The sequence below is a fragment of the Nicotiana tabacum genome, chromosome 5, assembly GCF_000715075.1.
Source record: "Nicotiana tabacum cultivar K326 chromosome 5, ASM71507v2, whole genome shotgun sequence".
NCBI lineage: Eukaryota > Viridiplantae > Streptophyta > Magnoliopsida > Solanales > Solanaceae > Nicotiana > Nicotiana tabacum.
In genome coordinates, this window is record NC_134084.1 from 81,489,884 (window position 1) to 81,514,022 (window position 24,139).

At 37.6% G+C, this 24,139-nt stretch overlaps 1 protein-coding gene across 1 annotated transcript; it reads left to right on the forward strand.

The window, feature by feature from the left end:
- Positions 1 to 18,564: 18,564 nt before the first annotated feature.
- On the forward strand, positions 18,565 to 23,496 carry LOC107773046 (PHD finger protein ING2). Its single transcript, XM_016592494.2, has 7 exons — positions 18,565 to 18,756; positions 18,874 to 18,945; positions 20,068 to 20,261; positions 21,405 to 21,468; positions 21,936 to 22,192; positions 22,327 to 22,365; positions 23,088 to 23,496. The coding sequence occupies exons 1-7, from the start codon at positions 18,711 to 18,713 to the stop codon at positions 23,190 to 23,192; spliced, it is 777 nt and encodes a 258-aa protein (XP_016447980.1). The 5' UTR covers positions 18,565 to 18,710; the 3' UTR covers positions 23,193 to 23,496.
- Positions 23,497 to 24,139: the final 643 nt, after the last annotated feature.

Consider the following 24,139-nt stretch of genomic DNA (forward strand, 5'->3'; position numbering starts at 1 on the left):
CTTCTGTAACCTCTCATTCTTAAATGCTTGATTGGGCCGAAAACCTGATCTAGGGGGTTTCGGTAGGCTCGTGGGGGTAGATAGGCATTTTGTGGAGCTGGGTACTGGGAAAGTGATGTAAGACTTTGGGAATTCTGTGGAGAAGTAGCATTGGGGGGGGGTCATCTGGTGCACAAGGATATCCACAAGGACGATGTCGGGACTGGAAGTGTTGAGCAAGAAGGCCCATCGGATCATCTTTTCTGTTTCTCTTTCTTCCACCCAAACTTACTGGGATGTTCTAAATGTCTTTCGTAGCATCTTTCAATGCCGAATAACTCATGATTTTACCTGACTTGATTCCCTCTTCTATCATCTCCCCCATTTTTAACACATCATTGAAAGGCTTACCCAAGGCCGGGATCAAATGACTGAAGTAGGTGGGCCCTTGGGCTTGTAGGAAAAGCTCAATCATTTGTTTTTCACCAATCGGTGTAATGACTTGAGCAGCTTGCTCCCTCCATTTGAGCCCAAACTCCCTAAAGATTTCCTCCGGCTTTTTTTCCATTTTAGATAGAGAGGAGCGGTTTGGGGTAACACTTGATCTGTATTGAATGCACCGAACAAAATCTTGAGCCATGTCACCCAATGTAGGCCACTTACCAACATCTTGACGATTATGCCATTCCAAAGCTGCCCCAGTCAGGCTCTCACTGAAATACGCCATCAACAAATCATCTTTCTCGCCAACATTTCTCATTTCACTACAATAATCCCTCAAATGGGCTACAGATCTCCACACCCATCATACAAGTTAAACTTTGGCACTTTAAACCCCGCAGGCAGACGAACGTCGGGGGACATAGACAATTCTTTGTAAGACTTGCTACCCTGGTCTCCCATTCCTTGCTTGTTCTTTAAGGACTGTTCTATGCCTTTCAGCTTCCTGGGTATCCCATCTCGCCCTTTTCTTCCTGTAAACTTTTCATTTTCAACATGAGGCTCATTCCGCGGGCCCTGCTTGTATGAGTTGGGAACCTTGTGGGCAACCTCTGAGGGGTAATATTGGGCATTGTGAGCTTTGAGTGGGTGTTCATTGTTGGGGATGGTGGATAAGACAGGAGGACAATTTTCGGGAAAGATAATTGGAAGATGAGTGATGGAGCTGCTAGGGTGGTTGGGAAAGCTATGATAAGCGGGTGGATCTGGAGAGTATGGGGGATCATCTGGCACTGCGACCGGTGTTTGGGTAAGGGTAGCATTTAGGAAGCTAGAAGGTGGCGGGGGTGGTGCCTTCCCAGTCATCCAAGCATGATACATGTCCGTCATGTGGTGTCTTAACATCCTTACCTCATCATCCAAACCAGGGTCCCGTTCAACCAACTGCTTTCGGGCACCAGTATCAACCAACCTAATTTTGTTGTTGTCCGCCATTGCCTTTTGAATTTATGTTGCGGAGAGGAGTTACTACTTCGGGAACCACAAACCAACCACCTTTCTATGCTGAATTGTCAACAACAAACTTGTTAGTGATTAGAGCTTAACAAATAGGCAACCACACATTTGGGGAATGAATGCACCTAAGTAGTTAACCGTTTCTATTATGCATTTGATCGGTTGTTTGCATCATCCCGGCTTTTCCTTATTTCCATTTGCAACTTCTTCTCCTTTCTTTTAACTCATGCCTTTCTATGCATGATTTCTTTTTGTTTTTATCCTCTCATTTCTCTCTCTTGTTTTGCCATTGTTTCCTCCCCATGGTTTCTTATTTTTCTCTCTTTTCTTTTCTTGTTTTTCTCTTGTTTTTCCTCTCTTTTTTTTCTTCTTTTCTCTTCTTTTTTTTTCTTTTCTTTTGGTTATGATCGAATCCTATGGAGATTGCCTACATATCATGACCCTGCATGAATCAGACCAAGCGTAGTTCTAGGAATGAATAAAATATTTTGGGATTTTCAAATTTTTTCGTAAAATAAAACAGTTTTGGTTACAACGACTCATCCTACCAAATTTAAACATAAAACTAACAGACTCGAAAGGGAAACTACGAGACTCCAACAAAAAGATGAAAACACAGACTCGAAAATAGACTAACAGACTCTAACAGAAAGTAAATACAGACTCGAGTAAAAATCATGAATATATCAATGCCTCAAATGCTCCTGGGGCCCGCGGTACATCATGCGGTCTCGTCACGGGCCTACGCGCCAAATCCCCTTGAAGATGGTAGAGATCCTCCATTATCTGGCGGACAAAGGTCATTACAGTGGCAAAGAACATGGATCTAGTCATGTCCTCACACCTACTACATTTCATTGTGATGTAGTCGACGATCCTTCTGGCCCTTTCTCTTATGACACCCTTTTCTTGCAACAAACGCCCAATCTGCTGGGCCCTAGCTTCCAAAGTTTGCTCAGCTACATGATTCTGTTCTTGAAGTTGTTGCAAATCTCTTTCTAACTATGCCATTGTTTCATAACAATGTTCTCTTTCTGCCTTAAAGTCTTTTGCTTGCTTGATCATTTTGTTCTCCGAAATAGTGACCCTTTTCTTCAACCCCACAACCTCATTGTCATATTTCTCTTTTAACTGTTTAACCAAGCACTCTCGTTCCTCCGCATTTTTAGCCAACTTTGTTCGAGCCCTATTTAGTTCACCCTCTGCTTTGTTCAAATCAAAACCATACTCATCCACCTTCTGCCTGAGGTTCTTTATAAGCTTTTCATCCTTTGCACTTCTGGTGGGGTTTTTAGCTGCTATTTTCATTTCTCGAATATGGGCTCGAAGGGCCTCGTTTTCTTTGGCTAGCTTTTTCTTTTCGCCCTCATACGCCGCAGCTTGCAAACTATTCTCGAATTGGAGATCCCTGACTTGCTTTTCCAGTTTTCCTATTGTAGCCCTATAATCATTCCCTTGGCCAACCAAGCCCACTGTTCTTGCGACACCTCAACGAATTCCCGAATGTGAGGCTTTTTGGTTGGTCTTTCACGTTCAGCCCTTGTGGTGTTCTTCTTTCTATACCAGGCAAGATAGGCGGGTGAGACCTCGCCTCTAGATAGGTCACGCACTCGAGTGTTCGCTGTCAAATACTGGCACTCATTCCAAATAGAACGAACTGTTTCTTCATGAAATTGACCGTCGGAGCTAACCTCGACCGCATAAACACTAAGATCTTCATCTGGGTGCATCACCTAACACCTTCCGAACTGTCTCATCACCCGGTATGGAGTGTAAGGATGAATGCCTCGAAGACCCATTAGGAGGAAGTAAGGACCAGTGACGGTCATATACACAATTTCTTCAACAGGAAGCCAACCCAGTGTCCATTCTATTTGCCCTACAATGATGGAGCGCAGGCGGGATACCCAATCTCCAAACCCTTCTGGTAACTTGAACCCTGAAATCCTTGTGTCAAAATCTTCAATGCAACATTTCTCTATGGACCCATAACTCATATACTGAGGGCGGTGACACAGGTGTTCGATCATCCACATTTGCAGTAGCAAATTGCATCCCTCGAAGAAATCTGCCCCAGCTTTACAAACTGTGAGAGCTCGGTATATCTCAGATACTATCATAGGGGCAAGGGTGCTCTTGGCATTGGTAATCAAGACTTTGACGACTCCAGCCACCCGCAGATCGATATTCCTATATTTTCGGGGAAACACCACGAGGCCCAAGAAAGCTACCATGAAAGCGAAACGCCTATGCTCATCCCATTTTGCTCGGTTCCCTTTGCTACAAACCCCGTTTTCTAGGTTGTTGAATCCTCCTATATGCCCGTACCTCTGATATATAAAACGTAGAATGGAAAAACCATTCTCCAACTCGGAGTACGGGACTCCCTTGCTTATTTTTAGAAAATCCATGAATTTGTGAGAGTTAACGGCTCTTGGAGCGATCAGATACTTATGCCTCAAACCTTCAGTACTTCCCATATAACCTGCTATCTCTTGCAAGGTGGGTGTGAGTTCAAAATCTGAGAAATGCAAGACGTTGTGAGCTGGGTCGCAAAACGTAACCAACGCCTTTATGATGTCTCCTCTAGGCTTTATCTTCAACAACCCAGTGAGGCCTCCCAAATGTAGATTGATCTTATCTTGCTCTGATTTACCCAGATCCTCCCACCACATATGCAACTCCAAAGGGATCTTGTTCATGACCGTTATTGGCTTTGACTTGTGCTCATTCTGCACATTTATTAGGGTGATTAAGCAAAATCAAGACTCATTTGACTCAAAAACAAAGTTAACACTGTTTTTCTCTCTTTTCTTTTCAAATTTTCATTTCAAAATAAAACCCGATTTTGCAAATACGGCCTTTCAGCACTTCCGGGGAAAGATTTTAAGGTTGTGCTTGCTAACCGGCCAAAATGAAAGGTGACTGTTCTTGCAAAAATAGCCTTCCGGTGTCCTTTTGAGGACATTCGGCTATTTTCAACAAGAATGGCTTCACCTTACTTATTTCTAACAAAGTAAGAAAATTTTGATGCCTTTTGGGCTATTTTTGCAAAAAAGGAAGTTGGACCCGATGGGGGTTGCCTACGTGTCCCACATCCGGTGAGAATCAAACTGGCGTAGTTCGGGCAAATAAAATAAAACCAACTATTTTTCAAAACAAAACCTTTTTTTTTTTTTCATTTTTCTCAAAAAAAATTCGGCAGAGTTTCAGTACCATTTGGACATTGGTTTTTCCAAAACAGGTGATTTAACTCACTTAACCCTCACATTGCTATTCTCTTTTTTCCAACTTTCTCCCATTATTCAAAAGCCGGACAACATGCAAATCTAAATCAAATAAATGCACAAGTAGCAAGTAAGATGCATCAGGATGGTCTTTTCATTTTTTGGTACACCTGTCCTAGACAGACCCAACCCTTGTGTTGAGTCTCCAAAGTCAAATGTAGACTCAAAGTCAAATGTACGTGATGCAAGCAAACGTTCCTACTAGGGATCCGGCATGAGGTCTTGTTATACTAGATTTAAAACCTGAGTTTATTGTTCTAGACCTGGCTTACCCGAGCGGACAACTTGAGTCGAGGGGGGCAACGTATCAGGAATACAGAAGCTTCACCGGCTTTGCAACTTGTCTGAACCTCATTCTAAAATTTGGGATATGACTCTAACTGAAGAGAAGTCACACTAAAGTGCACACTCCTCCATGATTTAGAAAACTCATAGAGAAGAAGGGTTTCGTAGCAGTTTATATACAGTTCACAGAATATTAAAGCGGTAAAAGCAACATTTAGCACATTAGACCCAAACATGTAACAAAATCAGATAATTAATAAAGCCAACTATAACAATTCATATAAGCTCGAATTCTGAACCATGAACCAGAAGTTTTGGGTTCTTGTCCCCAGTAGAGTCGCCAGAGCTGTCACACCTCCTTTTTACTACACCCCGACAAGGGGGGTATAAGGGAGTTTTTTCCAACTTAAAGTGACAATCGAAACGGGATCATTTTATTAAAAATTCAGAGTCGCCACTTGGGATAATTTATGGTGTCCCAAGACACCAGTTTAAATTTCGAATCGAGAAAAAGATTGACTCTGTATTACAGTCTGTGAACACAGAAATCCGGGTAAGGAATTATGTTAACCCGGGAGAAGGTGCTAGGCATTCCCGAATTCCGTGGTTCTAGCACGGTCGCTCAACTATTATAATTGGCCTATTATTTGATTTTAAATACTTTTGAACCTATGTGCATTTTTACTTTTAAAACCGTTTTTATTCATTTTTTAGGAAGATTGCAATGTTATTTAAAATATATTTCGAACCGCGTCACATAAATGCACCCGCAGTACGCAACACATCTTATCTAACATTGAGATTTGGATTTGGGTCACATAAATGCGCACCCGAGTTTAGGAAGGTAGATTATTAAAATGACGCGCCTAAAGCAACTGCGCATTTGCAACTTCGCGAGGTCCATGGGAATTTGCTATGGCAAGGCTCGAGTTCTAAGGATTCTAAAAGAAATAATTAAATGAGGGCCACACATTTGAGATTTTGTTTGGCATGGCATGCTTCAATTCCAATTTTAAAAGGAATTCAAACTAAATCATGGAGGGTCATAAACTATTTATGTTGCCTAATACAACACACCTCTATTAATTAAAGTGATTAGCTAATTGACTAGAACCATAGGGAATTCGTAAAAAAATAAAGCTTACTTCAGCGAGTGTTGACACTAACAATTTAAGGGATCAGCGTATAAGGAAATCCAATTATTCGAAAACAATCTGGGCTCATGATGGCCAGCGGTGAATTTGCTTAAAGCAAAACCGCATAGGGCCCAAATAGACCATTATCTTGTCTCCAAGTGAACCCAGAATATAGGCCCAAGTTAAGCCCAAATTTCACGAGTGGGTAGATACCCCCAAACCCACGAACCAAGGATCGAATCCCTGCCTCACACCCGGCACAAATGAATCAATGGAGCCTGATTAAAGCTCTAACGATGAATCAGCACATTATAATAAGGTAAATGCAAGATTTTGAATTTTCAACCCCAATGACATGTTGTATATCCTTTTGAAATATTTTTACAGAAAATAGACACCTGGGATTCGAACCTACTAATTAGTCATTCTCGTACCACACTCAATACATAACCAACTTAAATATGCAATGAACATCGAACATGAGATTTCCTATTTGAATTACAACCCCCAAAACTATGCAAACTTAGAACCAAATCCTAAAAAAAGCAAAAACAAACTTAAAGCAATGTAATCAAGCTACATACTAATCATGAATTGGAATTCAAACATTAACTTAAACTAATTTAAACCAAACCATCATGATATGCCCTAACTGATTTAAGCCTACACTACAGAAGCATTCACATCTTTTAAATGTTCAAATACAAAATCCTTCGACTTAATTACAGAACTACATGATGAACTAGAAGCCTAAAACATACTTTTGAAGATGAAACATAAGAGTATCAACACAGTGGAATGGACAACCCATGAAAGAGCTTAAATTATCACAAAGACAGGGACAAACTCTATTTGAACAGGGACTGATATTCAATAAAGTTGAGATTCATTCTTAGATCTTCCACTTTGGTTACATGTTTTCAGATTTGAACTCCATATGTCACTTAAAAAGGCCAAGGAAATACCTGGAAAGCCAAACAAACAGAAAATGAGGAATCAACCTTGAACAACAACAACCAAAAGCTAACCCAGACTTAACAATCAACAATCAGCAGTGAAATCAGCTTATGAAACCAATGGAACAGTAACCACCTAATAGAATTCAACCCAAAACTTTCAGAAATCCAAATATAAACCATTTCAATCTCGGAGAGAATCAGAAAATATTTTAGTGATTGAAAACTTCAAAACTCAAAGTAGAGAAATCAATAGAACAATTTTTAGATTTTCAGCCGTTGGTATTTTTCAGAATTTTTATCTCTCAAGTCCTGTCTTGAAAGACAAGAAAAGGTGTCTTTATAGGCAAGGGAATATGGCAGCATTCAGGAATTAGTTTTTACCCCTTAGTCCCTTTCCAATTTTATTTTTTTTAACTCAGAAATTCTTAGCTAATTTTCCTTTTTGCTTAACTACCCCTAAGGTAATTATCAAACTATCAACACAGCCCCCCACCCTGCTTCATGGAATCTTCCTAGTTAGTTACAAAGAGATTCCCCTGCCTAATTACCCCAAATTACCCCTATAACCCATGAAATTAACCCCTAAAATCAAAACGGATCATGGGTCAACTTTGATCCAATGGTTCAGAACCAAGATGAGTTGGAACTGACCCAAAACTAAAATCGAATTCAGAGAACCAATTAGCCTCAAACTAGGCCCTTATCTAATTAACAAATTGTAGCACATATGTTGAAATGTTTCAACAATTAAAAAGTTAGCCTAAAATGACTTACTACCTAGAATTAACTAAATTAGTAAAACTAGGTTAATTAACGGCCTAAACACATTGATTAAAGAAAAGGTGCAGGACTAACATGCATAAACAATTCTGGAAAAACTAAAAAACTAAAAGAATGAATCAGGAGGAAGAGAAAGGATCAGAAGGCAGAACGAAGAACCAAAGGAGAAGAAAAAGTACCATGAAAACTCCAGGATAGTCAAAGAATCATAATGAGCCTTCAAATCATCCAAATTCTGGCTAAGTTTGATGTCAATCGTGTGTTCTTAACAAGAACACACGAATAAAATCAAATTAGACCAGAAATTTCAACATTTCTCGATTTGGGATTTTTAGGGTTCACCTTCGAACCCAGATTCGACGGGTCTGGAAAAGATTCGAGGGAAAACAATCATGGATTTGGAACGAGGGAGTCGTGGTGGTCTTGGGGTGTAATTTTGGTGGTGTTTGGAGGTGGCGCCGCCAGCCTAAAGCGGTAGGAGAGTGGGGGCGGCGTCTAGGGTTCTTGGGGATTCTCTGAAGGGACGAGGTGAGAGAGAGGATGAAAGGGAGGGGGGAGAGTGATTCAGACATATAAATATTAGAGGGAACCCAGTTCCCATCCGTTGGATTAGAAACAATCAACGGCTCAGATCAGAGGCTGCCAAAACGGCGCAGTTTTGGGTTGGGGTGGGGCTGGACCGGGTAGGAGACGGTTTGGGCTGGCTTTGGTTGGGTTTGGACGGGTTTCTGAATTGGGCCTGAGGATGAAATAGCCCAAAAATCTGATCTCCCACTTCTTTTCTTTTTAATTATTTCAATATTCTTTTTTACTCTCTTTTTTAAAAAAAAGAAAATAAAAATAAAAATAAAACCTAAACTAATTCCTAAATCAAATTAATCCTACCATATTTAATTAATTAACTAACTAACAATTACCACAATTAGTTAAAAAATCAAATTAAAGGAAAAACTACCAAAATTCAAAACTAAAATTAAAAAGTGCAAAATAAGTTATATTTTTTTGTGATTTTTCCACATTTTATAAAACAACTAATTTGATAATTAATCTAAAAATGTGAAATTAAATCGAAAATGCAAATGCAACATATTTTTGTATTTTTCATTTATTAAATAAAATAACATGCACAAACAAATGCAGAAAATACCACAAAAATCCACAAAATTGCAAACAATGGGAAAAATTGTTTTGTTTTGAATTTGTGAGAGTAATTCGTATAGGGCAAAAATCACGTGCTCACAACATGCAAATTACACACCAGTCAATTAGAAACCTTCCATTTGCTCCCATCCAGGAGGAAGTCACAATACATGATATGTCCCTCATACCGGTAGAAAATATCTGGATCAAACCATGGCAGAAACCATCAAGAACACCTTGAAATTTATTGGGACATAACCAAGCGGTCGGAACTGAATTCCTCTAACTCGACCAAGTCACGTAGGTTGCAAAACCAAGGAATATTGCCACCAAAACCTCTATAGGGCCTCACCACATCATAAGTAAACCATGATCATTACCCAAAGCTCGCTACCAGAGATCCCAACATAAAGCCACACGGCCCTAAGGTCCATAAGCCACTGTATTCTTCTTACACATCCTCGTAAGTACCACAACCAAAACGCCCATTCTGAAAGTAACTTATGTGAATTTAAAATCATTCTTTTACCTCCCTTGTACTGGAATACAGAATCCGTAGTCATATAGAAGTACCGCAAGTTTCGATACCATCTCAATGTAAATAATTGATTATAATGGAACACAAATTCGAAAAAATTTCAATTGCTACATATACATTTTTGAATCCATTAGAACTCTCTCAAGAGTCATCTACTCTGCTCAATTTAAATTGTACCGCCTAAATGGCCAAAAGACACATATCATATTAACACAAAACACCTAAAGAAGTAACCATGTATTAACATCATCAATCAAGTTCATACTTCATGTGTATTACATTCTTCAAAATAACAACTTACTCATTCCATGATTATCATATCTTCATAAAGTATAACATACCTCGTATCTAGAAATTTCTTACTCGAGTCATCTTCGACCCCAATCTCCTCAAATCACAACCAATTCACAAGTATGCCTCAAACTGAAACCAACATAATACATAACCATGTAATTAATTTATCGATAGAAGACTCCCCCATAATACTATAGTGAGATTCAGTCAAATTCTTCCCAATTCATGCAACACAATTTATATGGTATCTCAATTCGTCTACTAAGCTCGCCTTCATTCTCGTGACGGTCAGGTGAACTCTCTTGACTAATTCAAATTCAAATCTCAATGCATCTACCGTACTGGTAGTAAATAAAATTCTCCACACAACATTATAATGATCGCACATACGTAGTTTACCCCATAGGTGATAACCCACATGCTTATCTTCAAACTGACATCTCTCCATAACCTTTCACAGCCACAACTACTACACCATCACTTAATCTTTCTGAGTTTGAACTCGTATCACAAAGTGAAATCTACTTCACTCCCAATTAGACAACATGAAAAGATCCTTCTCGTCACATCCAAATTAGATGAACATATCTCGCAATCAAATCATACTCACCCCTTATCATCCAGTCACAAATCCCACCAGTAAGGATACAAACGGACATATAAGTCCCAAATGCACGTGCTCACACAATCGAAATATCAGTACTCAAGCCACAAACAAAACCTAGCCTCAAGGCCTCCAAACTGGCCCAACATCACACACAGAAATCACATCTCGCCCCTTGATCAGGGAATCACAAGCCATCAATGCACAGCTGATACCGAGCGCTCATACGCACATAGGAATGCGTGGAAGGAATTCAAAGAGTTACATTTCAAGCTGAATCAATGTTGCACGATAAAAATTCAAGAACATGGAATTTCCTAAAGGGTTCTGCAGCCTCTCGAAGATAAGTACAGACGTCTCCATACCGATCCACAAGACTCTACTAAACCTGCTCATGACTCGTGAGACCTATGTAACCTAGTGCTCTGATACCAACTTGTCACGACCCAAAATCTCACCCGTCGTGATGGCGCCTATCGTGGTACAAGGCAAGCCTCAACTCAACATCTCAACATAGTAGAACTTTTAAATAAAGGCGGAAACATTTAATATTAAAGAAAACCTTTTAGAACAGAATATAACTCCAAAAGTACTAAACAATCTATCCCCAAAATCCGGTGTCACTGAGTGCATGAGAATCTAAATGATAATAACATCCGACTGATAAAACATTGTCTGAAAATATAGAATAGTACAACATGAAAGGAAAGGAGAGTCAAGGTCAGCGAACACCATGCAGCTACCTCAATAGTCTCCTGAGTCTGACTCCTAAATCAGCAACCGCCGTGACCAGAAGTGTCTAGATCTGTACACGAGGTACATGGGGTAACGTGAGTATACCAACTCAGTAAGTAATATAAATAAATAAGGAACTGAGAAGTAGTGACAAGCTATACAATAGAGTTATCTCAATAACTTTCAAATAAGAGTAGTCATACTTTCAATTTAATAGTTTAAGTCTCATCAGTGCGTACTCAAATAAACCGAATATCAAATATTCCAGAAATATGTACGACAAGGACAAATAGCAACCAAGTGTAGCAATTAACTGAAAACAAATATGGCCTCTCAAGGCAACAACTCAATCACTCGGCTCTCAGCCCTCAATAATCATTCTCAATAGGTACCTGAGCTCACTGGGGGTGTACAAACTCCGGAGGGGCTCCTTCAGCCCAACCGCTATAAACTGAACGGACAACTCACGTGCTATCATATACCTGCGCTCATTGGAGGTGTGTAGACTCCTAGAGGGGCTCCTTCATCCCAAGCGCTATAATCTGCACGGACAACTCACGTGCTGCACGGACAACTCACGTGCTATAATATAATATTTGGATCCGCACGGACAACTCACGTGCTATAGTATCAATATCTGAATCCGCACGCATAACTCACATGCTGCACAGACAACTCACGTGCTATAGTATCAATGTCTGGATCCGCACGGGCAACTCACGTGCTATAGTATCAATATCTGGATCCGTACGGGCAACTCACGTGCTGAACGAACAACTCACGTGCTATAGTATCAATATCTCACAACTAGGCCCTCGGCCTTACTCAGTCATCAATCTCTCCAGTCTCTCGGACTCTCAGAAATCATATAAACAACCCAAATAGAAGTAATATCATGTATCAACAATAAATAGTAAGAGAAAAAGGCATAATAAGCAAAAAAAGCTATGACTGAGTACAAATAGTAATTTAGCAGCTAATTCAGCAAGTACACGACCTCTCAGGTCTCAACAATGATCACATAAGGCCTAAACATGATTTCTAACATGAAGTACAATCAATTTCTATGAAAACAGAGGGAACATGTATTAAATAGTAGGCCAATTGATTCCATAGTCTCGCGGGACGGACCAAGTCACAATCCCTACGATGCACGCCCACACGCCCGTCACCTAGCATGTGCGTCACCTCTAAAATAGTCATACGACATAATGTCCGGGGTTTCATACTCTCAGGACCAGATTTATAACCGTTACTTACCTCAATCCGAGCAAAATCCTACTCCGCAATGCCTTTGCCGCTCAAATCGGCCTCTAAACGTCCCGAATCTAGTCACAATTAACTCGATTCATTCAATACATATTATAGGAATTGATTCCATATGAAAATAGTAATTTTCCAACAAAATCCGAAATTAACCCAAAAATTGCCTATGGGGCCCACGTCTCGGAATCCGACGAAAGTTACAAAATATGAACGCTCATTCAACCATGAGTCCAACCATACCAAAATTACTAAATTCCAACAACAAATCGACCTCCAAATCTTAAATCTAAGGTATAGAGAATTTCTACCATTTTTAACCCAATTTACTAATTTCATGATAAAAACAACAATAGATTCATGTATTTTAACCAAAATCGAGTTAGAATCACTTATCCCAATCCATATGGTGAAAATCGCCTCAAAAATCGCTTCAATCCGAGCTCCATAGCTCCAAATGTGTTAAAAATGGCTGAAACTCGCGTTTTGTAATCTGTCCAAGTAAGTCGCAGGTGTCGAATACGACTTATAAATCGCATTTGGTAACAACGATTTACCTTTCCCGAGAACACAGCATTACCCGCATTCAGTAAATCAATCATAACTTTTTGTACAAATGTCCAAATGATGAACGGTTTGAAGCGTTAGAAACTAGACTCAAAGAACTTTAATTTGATAGGTTGTTCATCACATAAAACCTTATATATATGTAGATATTCTCGTCCAAAATGTGATCTTGTGCATGCTCATTTAGAATTTTAGTCTATAATGAAAATTTTCAACTTGGCTTGGACTTAGGCCTCTCCTTAGACCCCAAATCACTTATAATATGCCTCGTACACTTATTATCATATCCAATTGATATCCATCATATTAATAGTCCTTGTTCGCAGACAAAATAATATAATTAGCACATGTCAACTTTTTTAATAGCACTTAAGTACTTCAAATTTTTTTTCGGGGGTGTTACAAAAATATATGAGAAGAGGTTTGTGATGATTTAAATATTTTTTCTTCTCTTATTCAAGTGTCTAGTGAACTTTCATGTGATAAATTGCTAGAACATGATTTTTGTTGTGTGATGGGGAGTCATTCTTTAAGTCATGTTGATTGTGAGCTTGTAAAAGTGTTTGCTACTAGTAAAGAGGATATGCATGATTATTATGACGCTTGTGATCAAGTATTCTTTCATCAACCTATCTATGACTCTTTCTGTGATAGTTTGAGAAATTGTTTAAAATCCATTGATGTTGCGAATATTATTGGAGAAAGTTATAATCATGAGCTTGAATGTATTGATACTTTTATTTTGGAAATTTTGGGTTCTTCTAACCTTCTTGAGAATTTATGTGCTTCTTTGATTAGATTATATGTAGAAGAATCCATGAGATTTTTAATTGACACTTGGCTATATCATAAAAGTATCTTATTTGATAAATGTGGTAGAGATACTTATTTTAAATAGATGCATGATCAATTTTTTGTAATTTTATTGTTATGCACATCTTTTGACTACCTTAAGAGAGGTTTTTACGGGACAAATTTAATAGGCATAAATTTTATTGGGATAATGATGTCCATATGCTTTATAATGGAGTATTTACACCTATTAGGCTTAATTGGGTTAAGTGGACACATGGTCACTATCTTGTTTTATTCTTACCATTTTTTCAGATAAGTGGATTTCATTTTCTAGTGCCTCTCTTCGTTTTCTTGCGAGGTCGAAATTCAAGGACGAATTTTCTTCAAGAAGAGGGGAATGATAGCATCCTAGGAATCTCAAATTCATTCAAGGACAAGGATGAAGCTTTGAAATCTCAAAGAGGGCCTTTAACAAGAGCTCAGACTAAAAAGTTATAAAACAAGGTCATTGGACTTCAGGAACGATCAAAGAAGTTGTTAGTTGAGAGAAAGAACTTAAGGATAAAGGATATGAGTTATTTAGGTGTTATAATTATTTTATGTCCCAAATTCATGTCCAATAAGAGGTGGATTAGATCCAAAGAAATATCCTCTGAAGAAGGTCTAAATCAAGCCACTGTTGGACCACTTTAACACCTAAAATGTGTCCAAACTTGCAGCCCGTGAAGTCCTACATAAAGCCACGTTTTTATAGCATAAAAAGGACTTATTTGATGTCCAAGAATGGTACAATAGTCGTGCTAGATGTTGAGTTCAAGTTGGTGCCAAGTTGCTTGCAAATTTCCTTCAAGATTTTCAAGATTCTATCCAAGATTGGTTTGGGACTTATTTCCATATATTATGGGACTATATTTATTGCTTTCCTACTTAGTTAAGATTATTTTTTCCTTTTTCTAAGTTTTTTGGAATTACTTTCCAAGAATGACTTGATTTTTGCTTCTTAGTATTTTTCTTTTCCTAAGGTAGTTGGACTTGTTATCCAAAGTAGTTTAGGACTTTATTTACTTATTTTTTTGGTAGAATTTCGTGACCCCTATCTATATAAAGGGGTGTATTCTTTGTTTTTAGACTTAGATTATTCAGATTATTATCAATAAAAATTGTGAGAATTTTCTTGCACTCTTGGGTGTGGCTACTCTTGGATTTATTCTTCAACCTTCAAGACTCAACTTAAGGTGGTAAGATGAATTCTTCGAAATCTTAGATCACTTCTAGGTATTCAAGAAAGGTGATAATTTTAGGTTTATTGTTGTTCTTGTTATTCTAAAGGGTCGGTTTTCACAATCTATCTCTTGTTTTTAACCTCTACCAAAGGCGATTAGTTATTCATTAGCTAATTGTTGTTGTTAGGATCAACTTTCAAAAATAGACTTCTTGAATTCAAGAAATTCTTTCTTGAATTCGATCTATCTTTAATTTCCGCCTTTTTCGTTTCTTTATTTTCTTTTAGCATCCGCACGTTTCTTGATTTTCCTTAGTAGTTCCTAGACCCCTATCGTGTTGTTATCTGTAAGTCTCCTGTCTAACTCTGTGAGGGGAAAAGTACCCATAGGTGTTGTAATTGATATGTGCTACCTGTTGCGGGGGCTACATACGCACGAGGTGATGAGAGTCTGTAAGTAGCTACATTCATGTTATTGTCCGGGTAAAGTAAGGTTCACGCCATGTTATAATTGTACTATTTGAGTTATCTTTTGTCTATTAAATTCTTTTACTTCACATTATTACTTGAGACTAGACTTGCTATTATAGAGATTTCACGAGTTTCATGATTTGCCAAGGAATAATTGTGTCCTCTTACGGATTTCTTACGCGCTATGCGTTTTCATCGAAAGGTTTTCCTTAAAAATTATTATAACTCACACGTTTATTCGTGAGTGGGGGTCAAGGACCCGTTTAAGCTTCTTATTCTAATGGGATCGGGCTGTTCGTCTCGGCAGGATTATGTACCACACTCTCATGGAAGCGGGTTGTTCGCCTCGGAAATATAATAGATGTATCTATGGTTTGTGTTCGACCCTCGGCAATGCATAAGTTATGATAGGATCGGGCCGTATGCCTCGACATTTCTATAAAATATTCTCATGGAATCGTGCGTAATATTTGGCAAGAAGCTAGTGTATCTGTGAGTTTTTTTCCTGATTTGAATTACAACAGCCTATTTGGTGAGGTACATTATATATATGTATATATGCTCCGGTTGAGGAGCAATTTGCTAAATGAGAGCTTGAGTCTATTGTGGAGAGGAGAGTTGCACCACGTATTTATACTTGTTTATTTCTTTTATTTACTCTGCCTTATATTTATTTACTTTTTTACTATACCTGATATTATTGGACCACTAGTAAGTGTCGATGTCGATCCCTCGTCACTACTTCTCTGGGGTTAGGCTTGATACTTACTAGGTACGCTTTGATTTATGTACTCATACTACACTTGCTGCACATTTTTTTGTGCATGTACATATATGTCCGGTGGTCTTTTGGGTGTAGAGGCCTGAATGTTGCGGGGACTTACAATAAGCTGCATTTCATGTTACGATCCGCAGCATGCAGAGTCTCCATCAGAGTTATTTATGTTCTCATGTCTAATTTGTATTCCAGACAGATGTTGTATTTTATTATATTTCCTAGTTGATGCTCATGCATTTGTGACACCGTATTTTGTGGGTGCTTACGGGTTGTTCAGTATTGTAGTTGTGAAAATATCACCATTTACCCTGTAAATTTTACTTCTTAATCTTTTTATGATGAAAATTACGATTTCAAAAGTACTAAAATGAGTAATTAAGTTAATCATTCACTTTTAGCTTGCCTGACAGTGGTGTTAGGCGGCATCACGACCTTTGGTGAATTTTGGTCATGACAGCTTGGTATCAGAGCATTAGGTTCATTTGGGTCTCACGAGTCATGAGCAAGTCTAGTAGAATCTTGCGGATCGGTACGGAGACGTCTGTGCTTATCTTCGAGAGGCTATAGGGCTCTTAGGAGCACTTCCATTCTTGATTCATCATCATGCAATTTGATTCCTTTGAGGCTTATGCCTTTATATCCTTCCTTCTCATTCTTATACGATGTTCAATGCTCGTATCAACTGGGCATCAAGGAGTTGTAGTGGTACTACAAACGTGGGCAGGATGTTTCTCCCTGCGCATTCGAGCAAGTCACTGTCGTCTCCTTGCTGAAGGATATTCTGTTGTTTCAGCTCAGTATCAGTATTGCCTATGGTTTAAGGTTGGGCACTGATTGTTGTGATGATTCGTGGGTTGCTATTGCACAATATTAGTGTAATGGTAGGATGCTTATAGATTGCGGCATTGAATGACTTGAAAGGAGGCTTTCTCAGTTCGTGGCTTAAAGGTTCAACATTTAATTCCGACGGAGGAAAGACAATCGGTCTATGAATACTCAGACTTGGGTTAATGGAGCAGCGAGACTTGATGTCCTCGAGTGTGGTAGAATTCTCATTTCATAGCTTAGTAGTCTCATTTGAGCCTTTTATCAAATTGCAACATTAATAACTGATCCAACCATTTGAACAAAAATCAAATGAAATCCTTTCACGTTAAAAGTGTTTAACAAAATCAGATTTCAATCCTTAAATATTTAACAAGTGCTATTTCAATATGTAAAGGTTTCGAAAAAAAATGTAACACTTCACATTTTATAAAAATTACAACAATAGAACTCAAATATTTTATTCCTTTACTAAGAACATAAGTTTTTAATAAAACTTATAACTTTTGTCTCAAGTGTCATCTTCCAACAAGTTTGAAAATAAATTTTTTAATGAATAATATGAAACTTCATATGCAACACAACTTAAAATACATGGTCATATCCTTACTTAGTTATCCCCACAAGCACAAACGTATATCAACAAATAACTCACATGTAGACTCAAATCAGGGGCGGATCTAGAGCTTACAAGACGGGTTTTCGGGAACCCAGTAACTTTTGCATAGACACTGTATTTATATTAAGAAATTCACTAAATATTTGTAAATATCTAACTGTGAACCCAATTATTATTGCATATTAATCTAAAATTACGGTAGGAACCTATAAGCCTCAAATCCTGGATCCGCCTCTGATTCAAATCATGCTTTAAGAGAAAATTTCCCGAAAAGAATAAAATTAATAAACTTATCTCAAGTCCAAGCTCCAAAATAATATTACGACGCTCTAAAAATGACAAAATGTTCCAATGACGCCAATGATCACAATCTACATATATGAGCTCGTATGAATGAATAATGCGTCACAACAATTCCAACTAAGCCAACCAAGTATATAACACTTAGGTCCAACTTCACAAGTTTAGCAAAAATTCATATTTTACCGATCGAAGGTCAATTCTTAAGCTTTAGCTTCAATTCATCCGTTAAACGTGTAATGAAATCAAGTCGTTCCATTAGAAACTCAAAACGATATTGTTCTAACCAAATTCAACACTATTTGTCTTCTCTGCCAACAAACTATCCAATTTCAAAATTTAATTTTCAAAATTTCATGAATCGAAATTTAAATATAAATTTTTCTTGATAAATGTATTCTACTATGCATGTGGAGTATAACATACAAGATTAGGATGAGAGGATTACCTCTTTGTCAAACCTTAAAATTTTTAAGAGTTATTGACTGAATCCTCAGCCCCGCAGGCTAAATATACTGTTTTTTTCATATTTCCCTCGAAAAAAGAAAAAAGGAAAAATTGGGAAATAGGTGCGGAGAAGAACATTTTCGAATAAACAACGTCGTTAAACCTAATTCCTAATTTCCCTTCCCTCCTCAAAACCCTAATATCGTAAAATCAAATTCATCCCGACGACAAATGGCGATCGCCAGAACCGGAGTTTTCGTCGATGATTACTTGGAATGTATGTTTCCGATTTCGAATTAATCCTTTTTTTTTCTGCTTTACTTTTGGTTCAATTTAAAGTTGAAAGGCTTGAATTTTACGTCACTAATTAAGAAAAATTTGTGTTAAAAAACAGATTCAAGCACATTGCCTGCTGAGCTTCAGCGGCTTCTTAACACCATTAGAGAACTCGATGAGCGTTCTCAAGGTATTCCCTTTCTAAGAAATTAACTTATATATACTCACAGTGTAAAAAAAAAAAGCAATCATTATATTTAATCTGTTATAGCAGGTCAGTTGATTTTTTTTGTTGAAAAATTAAACTAAATAGTCGCTCACTAAACTGCTTTAACTTAAAATAGCCTATGGATGTATGATATATGTATAATTCATGTGTAATATGTGTATAAACATGTATAATCAGTGTATAATCTACATATATCGGCTAGGAAACTAAACGGTGAATCCGGACAGCTATTTGTGTAAAGATCCCCCTTTATTTCTTGGTTGTCAACTTGTAATTATAGACATTTACTTCTAATCAGAGTAGTCAAAAGAGGAAAGCACAAGACAGGGCAAAGGTTGTTGGAGCTTTAAGTGCATAGCTCAATTAAATGGTGGGCTTTAGCGAAGGAAAGCTCCAATGAAGAAGAAAAAAAAAAACGTAACTAGGAACAGAAACAATATTTATTTGCACAAAAGAATGGAAAAGCAATACTTAAAAACCATATATATCATGGTGTGTCCTTAAAGAACGAACCCTCTCGGTGAAGCCTTAACGCCTAGACCAAAGTGCCAATTAAGTGAGGCGCAACGTACAACCTGACCTTCAGGGCTTCAGTGAGCTTTTAACAACACTGCTTGTAATTGCTTGTTACCCAATATATAAAGCTATCAATGTATAAGATAAACCAGAACATAGGAATACTTCGATTGTCGCCAATTTGTTCGGCGAAGTTTGACTGTGAGTTGAGTTTATCTAAAAAAGAAAAAGGAAAATTTTGACAGCTAAATATGCATAAAATGCTAAAAGTACGTTTTGTAGGAAGCTAGTCTTTTTCTTTCTTTTCTGGTTCCAATGAGGCTTACAACAAGTCATGCTAGTTCTGATGAGCATCTCAAGGAAGGGCAAAATTGGATTGTAAAAATTAAATATTTTCTAAATATGAGTGTGATGATCTTTCCGGGACAGACAAAAAAAGAAAGAGTCCCAGAAAAAAAATGTAATTAATGGATTTACTTTCTGCTTTCTTAATTGCACTTTTTTTTAAGTTTCTAAGTTTAGTAATGTAATGGGTGTACAATCTGTAATATGAAATGGAAAATGAAGGAATAATAAATCAGACAAGGCAGCAGACCAATTACTGCCTAGGATTAGCTTCTCAGAATCAGGGATCAAGGAAATACAATTATGATGATGATGAGGCTTTTGAGAAGTTGAGGAAGGAGATTGAAGCAAACCAGGACAATGCCTTAAGCCTTTGCACTGAGAAGGTTTTACTTGCTCGACAAGCCCACGATATTGTAAGCTTCTTATTGTATTCGGCTTCTCACTGACGTGTTGTATTCCTCAAAGTTTTCTTGTCCCAGTTATGGAACTTGACCTTTTGCTGCACTCGTGATTCTTGTAACTATTGCATTCTTTCTTTCTGCTTTCTGTGATTAATCTTCTTGCCGGCAAGAATAATTGAATGCTTTTCTCTTTTTGTTCTTCATAGTGGTTAATTGAAGGTTATGTCTTCCATATCATTTTAGCTATGATTGTTTTCATTTGAGTGTAACATGTCGTTGATGCCAATCTCCCTTTCACTGAAAAATGCTTTTTGGGCAAATTCCTTGTGGTTTATCTTTGACATATTTTGTTATCTGTTATCGAAGCCAATGGTGAAGTTTATTAAGAGGGACCAAGACTTAAGGATGAAGAATCCACTGTGTTAGACTAGGAAATAAAATTAATTTGCATCTTCGATATGAAGTATTGCAGAAAGAAATAGGAAATTAATAAATGAATTAAGCAGTAAGGAAAAATAAAAAGGTTGCTCAAGATATAATGTGAAAGCATAATATAAGAACAATTTCAACTGGCCATAATAACTCATAATTGCACAACAGATTCCTCTCTTGCTTGCCAAATTACTAAATCTTTTGCAGGTTATTCTTATTAACTTTTCTCAGGTATAGGCAATTTGTATGGCAATTATCTTTTTCCTTGTTCCTTGCTTTCCTCTTCTTCTTCATGCCCTTCCTGAGCTGAGGGTCTATTGGAAACATCCTCTCTACCTGTATTAGGTAGGGGTAAGGTCTGCGTACAGACTACCCTCCCCAGACCCCACCTGCCGGGATCAAATTGGGTTTGTTGTTGTTGTAATTATCTTTTTCCTTGAACATTAATCTAAAGACAAAATTAATTTTGTTAGAAGTGGACTAATTGTCAGATTAGTTTTCCTCTTTCTTTGGCATAATTAAAGATCAACTTCTCTTGAAACTAATAATAGCCTCTTGCTGTCACAGTACCTTGTCATTGTGAAATTTGTTATGATTGTACTTGCATCTGTTTCAGTTTTCGTTGCCAAACTTAGTAGTTGAATAATTTGATCATTTGTTTACTTATAATTCTTTCTTTCTGATAGTAAGACTGCTCCTAACTTATTCTGGTTTCTTCTTCAGATAGATAGCCACATCAAGCGCTTAGATGAAGATCTTACCAACTTTGCTGAAGATCTTAAGCAAGGTGCAGTAAATGTTTCCGAGCTCTCAAGTCTTAGCATGTGCTCCAATATTCTCTTGGAAGTGATCTTTGGGTTTCATCAACATTTGATGCGAAAAGTGCTTTATTACAGCAAACTTAGGAGACACATCAAAATTTCCTCTGTGGGTTTCATCAAGATTTGTTCTATGCATGTCATCAATATTTGATTTGTGTTGTAATAAAGCACTCTTCATTTGAGCAAAAGTTTTCTTGGGTTCCTCAGAGAGCACCGTGGATTTACCTTCCGTGCTGCTAAACATAGTAAATATAATGTTTGATATTTTCTACACTGGGCACTGGGATTTTTAGGTAGTGATTGCCCCTTAGAATTTTGATTTTCGTAGCAATACAAGGTTCATTATATCTTTTCTAAACAGTTGAACGCAAGGCTCAACTTCCCTCTTCCTTTTTTTTCTGTAGTTCGTCTTTTGACTTTTGGACTTCTGCAGAGGGAAAGCTACCTGCCGATGAACCTCCTATCCTTCCTCCATTACCTTTGGTTCTTAAGACTGAGAAGCGCAAAGGACCGTATGTAACACCTCAATCAAAGAGGCTTGAGTACAGGGACTGGGATTGGGACCGAGAACGTGACAGAGATTACGATCTTATGCCTCCTCCTGGCAGTCATAAGAAAGATTTTGCTTCTCCTGTTGATGTTGAACAACCCATTGATCCAAATGAACCCACCTACTGTGTGTGCCATCAGGTCTCAATTTCTGATAGCTGAATTTGCTTTTATGTGCTCAAGTAGCTGATGTTCAATTATAGATCTACAATTATCATTCATTGTATTATTGTGGACAAATGTTTTGCTAATTTCTGAAGTTGTTGATTCTTCAGGTATCCTTTGGAGATATGATTGCTTGCGACAATGAAAATGTAGGTCCCCTTTCTGCAATGGTTATTGTTTGTGACCTTCACTTGATCGCACCATTTCATTTATCTTCTCTATACACCTCTGTCATTAGGGAATATGGTGAATTTGTTGCTATTTGCTAGAACCCAACGTGAGTTAATTGCCTTGTATATTTTAATGCATATCGGCTCATTTTAGAAAATAATAAGCATGTCTATTAGCTCGTGACAAGTATTATTGGTGAAATGATTTGAAGGCAAGTAGAGCAGATGGTAGAAAAAAGATTATCTTATGAAAATTAAGAGATTGTGTGGTTTCATGGCAAGATAAGTCTTACACCTCAAGTCTTATTCATATTTTGGCTTCTACAGAATCTGCCGTGGATTGGCTTAGTTCCGTATCATGTTTATCCAAATTCTAGCCTACTATAGCCTGGAGTATTACCCATTAGACGTTCTTCAAAAGCCTTTTCATGAGCATTGATAATGTACTACATGATATACATATGGTGGGCTTCAAATACTTGCATTATATAGGAAGTTATTACATAGTATACAATTGCAGAACCTTACATTTGAAGTAGATCCCTGTACAAATGCAGAATCTTACTAAATTCATAATTTTAACACTGGTACTGCATAATGCGAGTATTCGTGTTCGTGTTCATGTTATCGGATGAGTCACTTCTTCTTGCTGTAACAATTACCTTCCCATTATTGATCTGAGTTTGGGGGTTTCTTGACAGTGCCAAGGAGGTGAATGGTTTCACTACTCATGTGTTGGGCTCACACCGGAGACAAGATTTAAAGGGAAGTGGTACTGTCCGACCTGCAGACAATTACCACATTGATTACAAGTACACCTTTTATGTGCGCTGTAATTCCTTCCACATTAATTTTTGAAGGGATCTTTGATAGGTTATGCTCTCCTAGTGTCTGTTTTCATAAAGAAATGTACCTATTCTTTTAATGGTCAAATTTGGTGCCTTAGATATGTGCATAAGGGAGAGACAGAAGAAAGGGTGGTCGGATAAGTGCATCGTGTGTTTGCTTGTATCTCATGATCCCTGGTTTTACAGTCAAGGGATGAGATTGTTTTGTACATGTATCTACCAGAGGAACCAAAATTTCTCAACGCTGCATGATGAACTCCAAGTGTTGCTATTTGTTTGTGAATGCCTTTTCATTTCTTTTTGGAGTAGCAAACAGGACAGCGATAGCATGGCACATGCTATTTACACGAGTGATAGCATGGCACATGCTATTTACACGAGTGTTATCGCTTAGTAATGGCAAATAATATGTATTTTCATCTTAAATATAGGAATTGCCATGGTTTATTGCATGGAGTACATTTGTCGGGATAAGTTTTGCTCTCTTTTGATCCATTTCATACAGATTCAAATACTGAAGGCAGAAATACAGAGTCAATCAAGTTTTTACTTGTGCTTGCTGGATTTCGCATTCACAGTAATGAATGCAAATCTTGTATAAATAAATATCAATGTTTACATATATATAATTCAAGTCGAAATTAGTGGTTTCAAATGCACTCGCAGTTGAAGTTCTACATCTGTCGCTGCTAGTAAGAAGTGGGACTTTCCAATGCCTTATGAAAGACAGAGACATATATGACAGCTTAATTGCATATATCAACAAAGAGTTTAACTAATATACATCATCAGTCTGAAAAAAAATTTCATACTATCAAGTCACTTAGAAGTCAATTACATGTAATTTTTATTATAGCAAACATGAATTTGTAGTCTGCAAACGTGAAAAATAGCATGTTATAGCA